This window comes from Sarcophilus harrisii, chromosome 6 (genome assembly GCF_902635505.1).
Source record: "Sarcophilus harrisii chromosome 6, mSarHar1.11, whole genome shotgun sequence".
Classification (NCBI taxonomy): domain Eukaryota; kingdom Metazoa; phylum Chordata; class Mammalia; order Dasyuromorphia; family Dasyuridae; genus Sarcophilus; species Sarcophilus harrisii.
Window position 1 is genome coordinate 216,573,870 of NC_045431.1, and position 14,022 is coordinate 216,587,891.

At 38.8% G+C, this 14,022-nt stretch overlaps 1 protein-coding gene across 3 annotated transcripts; it reads left to right on the forward strand.

Annotated features, from left to right (window-relative positions):
• Positions 1–723: 723 nt before the first annotated feature.
• On the forward strand, positions 724–13,812 carry ARL14EP (ADP ribosylation factor like GTPase 14 effector protein). Of its 3 annotated transcripts, none has more exons than XM_003773660.4 (4): positions 724–895; positions 8,046–8,558; positions 10,022–10,143; positions 11,220–13,812. In XM_003773660.4, the coding sequence occupies exons 2-4, from the start codon at positions 8,136–8,138 to the stop codon at positions 11,446–11,448; spliced, it is 774 nt and encodes a 257-aa protein (XP_003773708.1). In that variant the 5' UTR covers positions 724–895; positions 8,046–8,135; the 3' UTR covers positions 11,449–13,812. The 3 variants fall into 3 exon arrangements, with proteins under 3 accessions (XP_003773708.1, XP_031799643.1, XP_012408005.1); XM_031943783.1 differs by having other exon boundaries at positions 747–925; XM_012552551.3 differs by lacking the exon at positions 724–895 and adding an exon at positions 1,136–1,218.
• The last annotated feature ends 210 nt before the right edge of the window (positions 13,813–14,022 follow it).

The following is a 14,022-nucleotide window of genomic DNA, read 5'->3' on the forward strand; positions in this document are numbered from 1 at the left end:
GGAAGGAAGGAAGGAAGGAAGGAAGGAAGGAAGGAAGGAAGGAAGGAAGGAAGGAAGGAAGGAAGGAAGAAGAAAGAAGGAAGGAAGGAAGGAAGGAAGGAAGGAAGGAAGGAAGGAAGGAAGGAAAGGAAGGAAGGAAAGGAAGGAAGGAAAGGAAGGAAGGAAAGGAAGGAAGGAAAGGAAGGAAGGAAAGGAAGGAAGGAAAGGAAGGAAGGAAAGGAAGGAAGGAAAGGAAGGAAGGAAAGGAAGGAAGGAAAGGAAGGAAGAAAGGAAGGAAAGGAAGGAAGGAAAGGAAGGAAGGAAGGAAGGAAGGAAGGAAGGAAGGAAGGAAGGAAGGAAGGAAGGAAGGAAGGAAGGAAGGAAGGAAGGAAGGAAGGAAGGAAGGAAGGAAGGAAGGAAGGAAGGAAGGAAGGAGAGAGGAAAGAAAAGAGGTACAGAGGGAGGGAGGAAAGGCACGAGTGAAACCCTACGAATGAATGAGAAATCCTCCTGGCTGCGAGCAGACCATGAGGGAGCAGAGCAAGTTTCCCAGAGGGGCGTGTGAGAGATTACCCAGTCTCGCGTGGTTCTCAGGCCCAGCCCAGGCCTCTCTCGTTTCCCGGGGCCTCGTGGACCTCCGGGGCCCGCTGCCCTTCCCAAGATGGCGGCCGCCTCTGCGGGCGCTCTGGGCAGGCGTGGCTCCGCCCCCCGTGCGTCTCTCTTTGGTTACGGCGCGACGTCTCCCTAGAAGAGCCCCTCTAGCTGAGGGGCGACGTCCTCTCTCTGGTGGTGGGCGGTGCGAGCTGGTCGTGTTGCTGGTCACTACGCGCAGAGCTGTTAGTTCATGGCTGCAGCGGGTCCCGGGGCTGAGGTGCGGGCGACGGCGCGGCAGGAGCCGGGACGGGCGCCGGGCAAGGTACTGGACGGAGGCCGCGGCCGAAGAGCGGTGAGGGCCGAGGGGCCGGGCACCCTCCGCGGGCGGCACGCTCCGAGCCCGAGGCCGGGGCGCGAGCCCAGCGCACTCGGGGGCTGCCCGGGAGCCGTGGGGGCGCCTCGGGCCGGGGCGGGGGGAGGGGGGGCACAGGAGGGAATCCCGCGGTCCCGAGGTCGGAGCCCGCTCCTTGGGTAAGTCTGGGCGTGTCTGCGCCTCCCCCCACCCGCCGCCGCTGCGCTCGGGGAGCCAGGGCTCCCATCTCCCCGGCGAGCCCGCTCCCATCCCCGAGGCTGTTTCCAGAACAGGTGAGTGGCGGAGAGAATTGCCCGCGCAGCGCAACAGAACCGGGGGTTGGGAAGGGGCAGCCGGCGCAAACCCTCGCAAATCCCTCCGCGCCATTTGTCTCGCTATGGGAAGGGCTGGACAAAATGGCCCCCGCGCTCCCCCGGACGCCGAAGTGCCAGCTCCGAACCTGCGGGGCGCCCTGCGTGTGCCTCGGACAGCAAAACCTGTCGCGTCCCCGCGGCCGCCCCCGTGAGGTTGTGCTTCCCTTGGGGTCGCGCCCCCGTCCCGTTTGGGGGTGGGGGTGTCGAGGGGTAGTTAATGGTGTGGGCATCTAGGTCAGTCTATGCCCACTTGTTATTGAACGCCAGCGATGGGAGCACAAAAGGACTGGGAGAAGATGAAGCACAAAGGAGAGGGGAGAGAGGAGCGCTTGGCCACAGCGCGTGTGGTGTCACCTCAAAGTGCCCCGACCCTAGACCCCATCATCTAAAACCCCAAAATCCGTTTGTTTTTAAATGGTGTTATAAGATTGCCCCGTGGGTGTGAAATTTGCAAAATGGTGGTCTCGGGGGCGTGGCCAAACGGTTTGGTGCAATGATGTAATGCGGTAAAATGCCGCATTGCGGACCTGGGCGTGGCCGGTGAGGTAATGGAAAAACAGAAGGGGAGGAGCCCGAGGATGCAGCGCGGGGGCGGGGCGGGGAAGGATACCTGCAGCCACGCCCAATCTGGGGTCTGGTTGCCCCACACACCAGGGATCCCCGAGAACGTTGCTAAATTCATCTGTGATCCTGAAGCAAGTCTGAGGACTATCGGGCAGCGCATTGCCCGCGGGAAGTAATCAACAAAGGGGAGGGGAGAATCCCCCCTTTTTTTCCTAGAGGCTTTATAGTGAATGAGAAAGAAGAGGAAGGCTGGGAAGCTTTCGTGGTTCAATGGAGGACCTGAGCTTCCGCAGAGGTGGCAGCGATGGGGCCAGGGGGTAAGGAAAGATGGCCGCGAGTGTTTGCAGGAGAGGGGGGAGGGGTTGAACGCACCCCCACCCCCCGAAAGGAGGAGTCGGGGCCCGGAAAAGAGATGGAGAAGGGGGTGGGGTCGGAGGCCTTGGTAGGGGAGGCTGTTTTAGTCTTCAGGATGGAAGGGCAAGCTCGCTCTGGCACCATGTTGCTCAGTTCAGCCCTGAAGAGAAGCCACTTGGGTTTAGGATCTAGTTGTAGTCAGATTTGTGGAGTAAATGCCAAAGGAATTAGGCGAGGGTATCAGACTAATGAAAATAAGAAATTTAAGTTTGCGGAATCTTGGAGATCAAAGTTTCACAAGACAGTCATGGAAACGGGGGGACATGACTTACTTCGACGCTGTTAGAACCCATAATTAGAGGAGTAACTTTCTTTGTCCTCTTCAAGGACAGATCCAGGTTCCACAAATGGGTGGGTGCTGTTGGGAATGGCTTTCCTCCTACAAAAATCAAGGATTCCGTAGATCCTTTCCCTCCCCCCTCCCCCCCCCAAAAAAAAGACATGGAGTAAAAAATGCAAGCAACCTTCCATGAGAGGGGGATTTTATCTTATCTTATGATTCTTAGCCATCATCTCTCATCTAATATTAGAAAAATAGCCATCTAAACATGCAGTCTTTTGTTCCCTCTATATGGATCTTTATGTTCTTTTGGGTGAACGTATATCTTTTTGAGGAGATTGTAGTTTTCCTGAAGTTCGGTGAAATAAGGAAATTAGTTTTTGGAGCTTCACCATTTTTATAGATTTGGAGGGAGGGGAAGCCTTTTGCAATGGAGTCAAAGAATGAGTATTTCCTTAGTAAATGGTTATTAAGCATTTGCCATGAGTCCAGAAAGGCAAAAGAGAATTAATTCCTGCCCTCAAAAAGATCACAATTTGGTTCTTTCCAGCTCTTAACTTTCTTTGACCAATATTAAAAAGAAGAATCCTTCTAGTTGATAATGGTGTATGGCATCCCTTATGACAGTGAAGGACATGTTTGGTGAGCATCAATTTTCCTATTTTTTGGTGCCCTGTGGAATACTGGTGTTAAAAGTTTTAATGTGGTTATTGCTATTAAGGAACCCTGTGTGAGTGTTTACAGTTCATGATTTTGGAAATTGTTTGCTACCTAACACAATTTTTTTTTTTTAATTAACCATTGTGTTACAGCAACAGAAAATTCTATTCTCCACATTTTTGTCAGTTGTGCCTGTGAAGGTATGGTTTGGTGTTAAAAAAAAAAAATTTTTTTTTTTTTTTAATTGTGATGGGTTGACCAATTTTTTTCCTCCCAAAAAAAGATCCTCTGGAGCAGATTTTACACGTGTTTCTCATTAAAATTTTAGAAGAGGCAAGTGAGTAGGTATAGTTGCTGCTTTCTTTGTTGCCTTTTTTGGTAATAACAGGTTCATCTTCGTTTACTATTGGAGACCTTTTGATATACTTTGAAGTTCAAAGTTGGAATACCTTTAAACATTTTTAAAGCCATTTCTTAACCTTTATTTGCAGGGGAAAACACCAAAACATTAAATTTTCAAAAGGAACAAAAAAGTTCTGGGTAGTAACATTAAAATGGTCTTGATATTTTATAGTAGTGCAACATGAATGAGCCCTGATCTTTCATAGTAGTGCAATATCTTTCATCTTCCATAAATAAGTAACCACTTGTGCACATTTTCTTCCCATATACTTGTGCTATTGCAGGTACAGAAGTGCTCTAAAGAAGTTGTTAATGACTTATGATATCTACATAGACTTTAATGCCTTTTAGGAAAGGGTGAGAGGAAGGGTCACAGTGGTAAATCAGCAAATTTAGAACAGGAAGAAATTTTAGAGGCATCTAATTCGATCTCTTGATTTTTTTTTTTACAAATGAAAAACAACTTGCCAGAGTCCACAGTTTAACTTATTTCACATAAGTGGTTGTGTTGACTAGGTCCCAAATCTAAATTTTTTATCACTATCATCATTATTATTCCATCCATAGAGCTTTTTCCCCTTTGAAATTAAGCAAAAGTTAGGTCAAGTTAGCCAACATTATTTTCAAGTTCAACTTCAGAGAGAAGTAACTCAAAAGGTTCAAGTCATTGACAAAATAAAATTTTTTTTCAGAGTAAAGTTCTCAAGTATCAGCATAAGAATTGTACCCTGGGAAGGCTTTTCTTGGTCTAGTATATGGTCAGAGATGTTGAAGGTGAGGGATTCAATTCATAAGAATTGGACTCCTCTCCTCCCCCCCCCCCCCCCCCCCCCCCTTTCCCCCTTCCCTACTAGGGATCCATCAAATACACACCCCAGAGTAAATATTACATTGAAACACCAGTGGTGCAACAGGAATTGAATCTGTAACAATGTCTTTGTCACCTTTAGGGAAAATACAATTTCTGATATTGTGTATTCATATCCACAAGATACTTTCTTTGAGTAGTAACCAATTGGTTACTTGGTTATTTGGTTAATTTCACCTCTTCCCTTTTGAGGATTTATGACAATCTCTTTAAAATACTTGCTCTTACTAAAATGATTTCTGATTGATAGTCTCTTAGCTCTTCCACTACTAAAATCATCTTGACCTTTATAGTCCATTCAGTTTCAGATTGTACATGAAAATTGCTCTAATGGCAACTACTGCATGAGTTTGATTACAGGCTGAAAGAGTAGGTTAAGCTATATAACTGTAGTACAGATCCCCTGTCCTCCTGGACAGCCAGTCACCACTGTGTCATGGGTGCTTTTAAAATTGTCATCTCCACGATACATTTCTTCCCTGTCTATGTACTTGGTCACTTTTATCTTTTCATTCGAACTTTTTTCTTTGTGTCATTTTTATTTCCCTGTCTAATGAGTGAGTATTGAGTGGAAATAGTAGTTCTGTTGGTTTAAAAAAAAATCTTTTGGAAAAATAATGGCATTCATGTAACTTCAACTTTGAATGCTTTTGGAAATATATGACTTGTTGCTGAAATACATTTGGATGGACATTCCATTGGTTGGGCTATGAAGTAGGCTCAGAATTAAAAAAACTGCAGGCTGTGTTAAATTTGGGAAAGTAATCAGGGCACCTTAGGAGATTTCAAGCTACTCTTTGCTGCAAAATCCCATCTTATTAATACCAATATCTTCCCAGTGATGCTATATGTGTGCAAATCATGCAAGACTGTGCCCTCAGAAGAAACAATCACAGGCACCTGTGGAAAGATTCATGATTGGGTTAAATGAACTGCAGCATATCTTCAGTGATAACTTACATCCAGGAAATCTTGCAAAAAAACATGAGATATATGACCAGAAAAGGAGTTGGAACTGGTCAAGGGATAGTATTTGAACAACTTGAGAATTGCTCTGGTATTCACAAAATATTAAATACTATGTGTTGGTTGGGTAGCTCTTCTGGATGATATTTGGACAAGCTGCACAGGATGAGAAGGTATGGGTGGAATCTGCATCAATGGAGAATTAGCCAAGCTGATTAGAATACTTACAGATTTTTGAAAAAGAAACTCCTTGGCTTATTTATTTTTAAGAATTATTTGCAGAAAGGTTATTGTTATTGAGAGGGCCTCTACTCATGTGAGAGCAAACTGACCCATTTGGGGCAAAACAATTTTGAATTTTCTGAACTTAGCCTGCAATCAGACACACTGAAGTAAATCTTTGTGATTACTTCTATCATTATTATGTCAATCATACTTGTGTTATGAGGACAGTCAAGGAACTGATCTTATCTAAGAATGAGTGGTAAGCAACAATTTCAATTTTCCCATTCTGGGAAGAGAAAAGATTGTGTGAAATAAGAAAAGGCTATACCTTCTCAGATATTTGAGCTGCCCAGAATCTCATAGTAGAGGCATTTTTGACTTAACCCTTAGACTATAATCTTTTGGGATACCTCCTCAGCTCTAAATTTGGCCAGCCTGGCCTTAATGATCCATTTCCATTAACCTGAAAAAATGACAAAAAAACCTTCCCCACTGTCAGAACTATTCTAAAGTAGGATAAGCTGCTTTGATAAGAGTTCCTTATCACTGGTAGTTTTCAAGTAGACGTTGGGTGATTACTTATAAGAAATGTTTTGAGTTTTAAGTGGGGTTGAGTTAAGGGGGGTTAGCCTAGGTGATATCTGAGGTCCTTGCCATTCTTAAGGAAACCCAACCTAGTTCTGTCATTGAGCATTTATTAAGTACTAATAAGTATCAGGATCTTTTACTTCCTCCAGAAGATGCTTAAATAAAATCAAACTGTCAGAACTAGAAAAAAATTGAGGGGGGAAAAAAAAAAGAAAAAAACTCAGGGCTCTCATCTAGTCTAACCTCTTCATTTAACAGATAAGGACCCAGAGAAGTGAAGAGGGTTTGCCCATTATCACACAGATAATAAGTGGTATGGATGTAAGCAGTTCTTATGTGCTATTTGATGTTATTCTTGTGTCCCATTATGCTAGATTTCAGCTCCTTAAGGAGCAAGCACTGCTTATCTTTAAAAAAAAAAAAATGTCCTTCCTAAATAAATGATGTGTTGAATTTAATTTTTGTATAAGCTGATGAGACATCTTGAATAACTACTGATTTCAAGCAAGGAAAATAAGGGTAATGAAAGGATTTTATTTTTAAATGAGGTTAGCAAATGATTTCATTATAATACTTTAAATACTTTTTGGTTAAGATGCTTTTTTTAGCTTTTCAAATAAGAAATTAGAGAAGTATATCTAGAGTCTACAAATATACACAGTTTGATGTTGCTGCTACCATCACCCCCTTGGATAAATCTTATATGGTCATTCTGAGAAATCACAGATTTGCATATATGAGTAATTCCCAATTTAGAAATGTTCAAACAGCCAATATACCAGGAAGCCATTGTGGAAAAAGCCTGGATGATTTATGTTCAGAATTATTAAATGGGAAGAAACTGTTGGAAGCAGAAATTCTGTATTTTAACTAGGGTTAAATTCCTAAGATAGGATAGCCTGCCTATTAGTGGCCCTTCTTTCCTTCATCTTTTCTCCCTTCCCTCTTTTTAATATATTTTATCTTAACACTGGCCTAACTTTTTTGTCCTTTTGGGAGATGGGTCTTCCTGAACTACTACTTGGGAAATCCTTTGGTTTTAAATGCCAATATCCTGTAAACAAGTGTGAAATTGAAGAATAACTGTTGAATCACACACCCAAAATCTTCTTAAGCAAATGAGAATTGATGGGAAGAAGGTGGCAGCAGCAGTTGTGTTTTTGTTTTTTGTATCTTTTACCTAGTTCTCAGTATTCTCTCTAGAAAAATATTAGGGAATTGGTGATTCTGAAGATATGTTTAGCCAGTTTGAGAATTTTATCTGTAGCAATTTTAGGGCCCAAGAAAGGGCAGTTTCTAAGTCTTCCTCTCTTCCTTGTATCCAGGATTCTGGTTACTAGTGTTAAATGAATTTCTCCTAACATGGGATGACTGTTCTTGGGGGAAATTTTCAAGTTCCAAACAGTTAATTTAAAAAAAAAAAAAAAAAAAAAAAAAAAAAAGAACCACCACCTTGAATATAACTGTCTTAAGTTATAGACTAAAAGTCACCTTTGTTGGCTGTGACAACTGGGTTGCATATGGATGTCATAATCTTGCAAAAGTTATTGAAATCTATAAACCTGCAAGTGTAATCCAGAATATGGAACATGGAAAAGAATTTGCTTTAAAAGCATACAAACAAAATAGTATATTATCCTACTTGCAAGAAATTTAAAGGGGGGGAATAAAATTCCAAAGAGTATATAAATCTGAATTGCTTTGTAGTGTCAGGCCTCTAGGTTTAAAAAAAAAAAAAATTTGTAACATAAATCTGATTCACTTTAATGCTTTCTCTAGGGTGATCCTCAATAGGACCTACTAGAGGCTACAGAAAAAAAACCTAGGCAGAATAAAAAACGGTGAAATAGGTTGTTCTAAGGAAATAAGATGGATCCCTGTTCAGTTGGAGTTCAGCTTCGTGCTACCAATGAATGTCATAAGACATACTATACTCGACATACTGGCTTCAAGACTTTGCAAGAATTATCATCAAATGATGCGCTTTTACTTCAGCTTAGAACCGGAATGACACTCTCTGGAAACAATACAATTTGCTTCCATCATGCAAAAATTTACATTGATCGATTTGAGGACTTGCAAAAGTCTTGTTGTGATCCTTTTAACATACACAAAAAGCTTGCAAAGAAAAATTTGCATGCAATTGACTTAGATGATGCCACTTTCCTAAGTGCCAAGTTTGGAAGACAGCTTGTACCTGGTTGGAAGCTTTGTCCAAAATGCACACAGATAATCAATGGAAGTGTGGATGTTGAATCTGAAGATCGCCAAAAAAGGAAAGCTGATTCAGACGTATGTATATGGGCCAATTTTTCACTTATTTAGGTCTGCAATTTAGAGTTTTGCTTGGATAGTATAGAAGCATACCTTTATTTTTTTTTTTTTTTAAATCATTGCTCGTATGCACCCTAAGTCAACATAATATTAAATACAAAAATTTAGAGAATTATTTTAGTGGTGCTCACTTGTTTGACCTGCTCTCTCTTTTCAGCCATTTAAAGTGATAGGATCAGACATGGTTTTGTAGCATTAACAACTATAGAAAGTACAGGAGGGAATAGCAGATGGCTTGCAATGAATGTTTCTCCTTGCTCCTTTTACTCACTTCCTCTTCTATCCTCACCCATGTTTGGATTTGTGTGGGTATATCTAGGAGCACAGCTCAGATTCTCCTCGCCCTGTTATTTAATTTTAGGCTTCTCTATGGTCACCAAACATGATTCTCTTTGTGTAAAGTTTTGATTTTATTTTTGTGGGGTGTAATACATGGTCTGTCTTGTTTTAAAGGTTATTACCTTGAAAAATTGGGTACCTTTTATTTGGAATAACAATTCAACACTTAAATAATGAAAGAGTTTAATAGAAACTTTTTGGCACAGGCTGAGATTGTATATTGTTGGTAATGAACTATATTTCTCCTCTCCCACTCAGCATCAATAACATTGCCATGTGTTATCAAGCGTTAAGCACTTTTTCATTCCTACTTCTAGAAAAGTAAGATTGCTGTTCCTGAGGACTTTAATGAAGCCTATTTTTCTAACATATGCACTGTATGTAAGGTGGCCTTTCCCATGTTTCCCGAAGCAGTTCTTCCAATATCAAACGTCAGTTCAGCCACATTTCAGAAAGCTGATGAATATTACTAGTTGTCATGATACAGTAACATGTCATCAGGGTGTTCTACTTGTAAATTTTTCTGCTATATAATAACACCTCTGCGTGGTAAAACTTTGTTTAATTTAGCCACTTTTGGAAGAATTTCCAATCTCTTTCACAGTTTATTCATTTCTCAAACAGAAGAAACTGAACTTGAATCTGACTCAGCCATCATTGTGAATATCTATTATTTCACTGCTGGGTTGGAGTTTTTGTTTTTGTTTAGTTTTGTTTTTACTTCTCTTCTTCATGGCTATCAACCTTTAGTTCTGCTGCCAAGTGTGTCTGCCTCTTATGCCTTCCTCTTGTGCTACTTTTGATTTGCTGTGGTACGATAAAATAAAATAACCAAGATTGTTAGGATTGTGTAATCTGAGAGTAAGCCCTGAATAATGGTCTAACGGGTGCTTCTACAGAATAAAGTTCAGTTTTAGTGCACTGGGCTTTCAGTCTTTGTTTCACTTCTGACAAGGCAGGAAGAATTCTGTTCTGTCTGTGAAATAGTCATTAAGTGGCATGTTGGCAGTCGTTAAGTGGCATGTTTACTGTTTGTGTCTTTGACATGGAAATCTAACTTGAGAATTTTTACTTTTCCTTAGGGAAGGACCGCTAAAGCCTTGCGGTCCTTGCAGTTTGCAAATCCAGGAAAGCAAACTGAATTTACTCCAGAAACTGGTAAGAGAGAAAAAAGAAGGCAAACTAAGTCAACCAATTCAGACAGGTAAGCGGTTTACATTAACATTTATGCTAAGAAATGTAAGCTATCTAACATTTTACTACTTAATTTTGTCTCATCTTCATTTCTGGGGTTTCCCAGATTGCTATTTCAAATTGCTTAAAGGAGGGGAGCATGGAGTAGAAATGTCCCTGAGTCTCAGTTTCCTTCATAAATGAAAATTTTGAAGGCAGTGAATGAATTCTGTAGGTCTCTTTCAATTTTAAAAATTCCAAATCAATTAATAACTAAATAAATTATATACAAAGATCCTAAAGTATAGCCTGATAGTAAGATTTAGACTCTTCAAAAGTAAGGTCAAGGTATTCTTCTTAAAATTATATCTGTGGGGGGTTTGGCTATATAAATAGTAAAACCAGAATTAACTGAGACAACTGACTTGGGAAACAATTTATTTTTTTTACCAAAAAATTCCATAAAGATTTAAAAAGAGAAACATTAAAAAATAAAGCATAATTAAAATGCTAAGTGCAGTGATAATGCTATGTTATACCTTTAATCTTTAAATTTTATTTAATGGATTTTTGTTTATTGGTTTCTCTGGGAGAATTTTTTGATGACACATAGCAGTCACTTGAAATACTCTTGTTCCTAACGATATTGAAATTAACATATCAAGCCCACCAAAAAGAGTAGCAAAATTGATGAGGGGAGGATATAAATTGAGAGGATTGATTTTTAACAGGAAAATTGATAGATTAAAGTTTCTCTTTAATTCTATATAGAAATATTGACCTGGGGGTTCATTCTTTCATCCATAGTTATTAAATGGAGATTTGTGACTAGTGCTTATATGATGACTTTGATCTAAAGCTATGAACCACTCTAGTAGGACTATATCCAAGTAGTTGGAAGTAGCCATATTGAATATCAGAAATCCTTTTGATCATGTTATCAATTTGATATAAATTGTTAAAAAAAAAATTTACACCCTACCATATTTTACATTATTTTCTTTATTTTTGTGCTAAAACTTAATTAGAAATTTCCTTTTTTGGTGATGTTAACTTGGAATTAAAATTTTATATTTCATTGTTAGAATTTTTTCCCCCTTTTTACAGGCAAGTGATACCACCAAAGAGCAAAGTCTATGATAGCCAGGGCCTCCTGATATTCAGTGGGATGGATCTCTGTGATTGCCTTGATGAAGATTGCCTGGGGTGTTTCTACGCCTGTCCAAATTGTGGTTCTAACAAGTGTGGAGCTGAATGCCGCTGTGACAGAAAATGGCTTTATGAGCAGATTGAAATAGAAGGAGGGGAAATTATTCATAATAAGCATGCTGGGTAATTTGAAGAGTTTGGATGAGCTGATCCTTGTAGCTCTGAAATTCTACTGTAGATATATTGAGAATCCAAGCATGATAAACCAGTGACAAGATTTGAAACATGTTATTACATATAAATGTCGTGTACTAGATGTTTAGAATTCATTGTTTTGTGTACATTATAGATGGACTTTAAAAATAAGCTTTAAAGTTTATTGTGGATAAATAAGCAAGCTGAGTAGTTGGGAAACAATGCCTGACTATATACAAGGAGATTTGTTAAACTGTTTAAAAAAACATTCTGGCATTAGTTACAAATGGATTAATAAACAGGGGGCAAAATCTTCAAAGCACTTTATATCAGATCACATTCCCTTTGAATAAAGAAACTTATAATGAAAATCCAGTTTACCACCCTAAGTATTCTTACTCCTTTTACTACCTAGATTTCTGTTAAATTAGAGATTTTTAATATTTTTAAAGAAACTGTAGCCCAATAAATTCTAAAGAAATAGCATTTGGCCTAAATTGAGCTAATAGTATTGTAGTTTCCATTCTTACAACCCATCCCTTCCCCAAATCCTTTTTCAAATTCAAGCCAAATTGCCTCTTCAAACAGAATCTAGGTTCCCTGTCCCTTCTGGAAGTGTACTTACTGACCTTAAGATCTCCGTTTCCATAATCCTTCAATAAGTGACAGTAGTACACCACTTAGGTATGGACAAGGTTAGAATCTTTTTTTTTTTTTTAAGTATGTTTATCATGATAAAATATACACAAAATGTAAGTTCATAAATCACTTTCCGAATTAAGAGTTGTATTTCAAATGTTATTTAAACAAAAACATTTAAGTGGTGCCACAACATCTTTTTAAACACAATTTACTTGGGAAATAACCTAAAGAACATTAACTATTCCTGCATTCATTAGATTTGGCAAGTTAAGCTTTGAAGAGCATGCCTTCCTAAGAACTCTAACTTTAAAGAGTTCAGTAAGAGATGTAAATTCTGTTCATTTCTTGAATGGTCATTTGCAAGGCTGTTGAGATTTGCTGCATTTTGAAATGATGAATCCACAAGTCTTGTTTCTCATTTAAAGTAAGTGCTAACAGTCTTTGAGGTCCTTTTTAATCTTGCTGCTAGACTTTTCAGGGGACCTGATTATTAATAAAGCAAATGCTAAAACTATAAATGCTAATTTCCATTTTGGTATGGATTGTGTTAGACAAGTCAGTGTTAACATGCTAAAAAGTTGACATTAGAAATGAGAAGTGTAAGTATCCAGATTTTGTGTTTTGGATACATATTTTGGTGTTGCTGGTTCAATTGTACTTTTGCATAATAGGTTAAGTTGAAAACTGTTTTATAGTGTTTTTTGTTTGTTTTTTTACTTTCTACAATACCATTGTCTATAATTAATAGCTGTGCTTCTGCAATGAATATATTGATAGAATCTAGTTGTAACTTCCCAATCCTTGCTGAGATTTTGCATTTTAGGGCCCAACAGCCCGAACTAATTTTGCTCTATTGATGTGGGTATGTACAATTTTGTTGAAAAACTCTTTTTTAGCAATTGTGTTTAAAAGTCCTTAGTTTCTTTATTATTCTACTGAACATAGTGCTTATGGTAATATAGGTACTATACATATAGGTGTTGTACTTTGTCAGAAGTATATTAAATATTAAAATAGCTTAAGAATGCTGTATTTCTTACATACTTTGGGGGGGGGGGAGGAAGTGTTGAGTTCTTCCTAGTTGAAGGCTTCAGAAGAGTTGTCAGTTCATTGTGGAGACAAATTGATAATAGCTATTGTCATTTACAGAGAAAGAAATTGTCTTGGAGGTTAAGGCTGTTGTCCAGGAAGATCTAATTCAGAATTGATTTACACTTTGATATCTAATTATCTTCATTATCTCATGGGTGTGGGTGCTCTGTCCATCCATATATAGATTTTAGGCATTCTATCTTCCATGTAGTGTCTAAGCTATATTGCTATTTAACCCAAAAGGAGTAAATAAATGAGTGTTTACTTTGTCACTACTACTTTTAGATATGTAAAACATTTTCTTGGGCTAAACACAAGTATTGTTCCTTTGTAGCTGTTTCGCTTTACAAGCATTTTTTTTTCTATATAAAGATGAAGTGTGGTGATGCTTGCGCTTATTGTAGCTATAGCATAACATTCTACCTTTGTTTAAATTTTCAAGCTTTTGGATATAAATTTAACATCTAGAAAGTCAGAATACTATTATGTGAACTACTTTTCCTTTTATAGTTACTTAAGGCATTTTTGTTCTGTTGTAAAGTTTTTGTGTACTTCATTTGCTTTTTGTTGTAACAGCTACTGGAATTTAAAAACAATAAACTTCTCATCCATTACTGCTTCATCGTGATCATTTCTAAAACCTTTTGGGTTTTGAATCGTTCACAACTACTATAATGATTTCATGGTATACCAAAAAAAGTCAACCGAGTTAAAATTCTTAAACTTAAGCATATTATTATTAGAACCAGCATTTGACAAGCTAATTATCACAGTTGTTTTTAAGTGAAGAGATTTAAGTTAATGAAAGGATGTATTTCTTTAAGAAAGATGG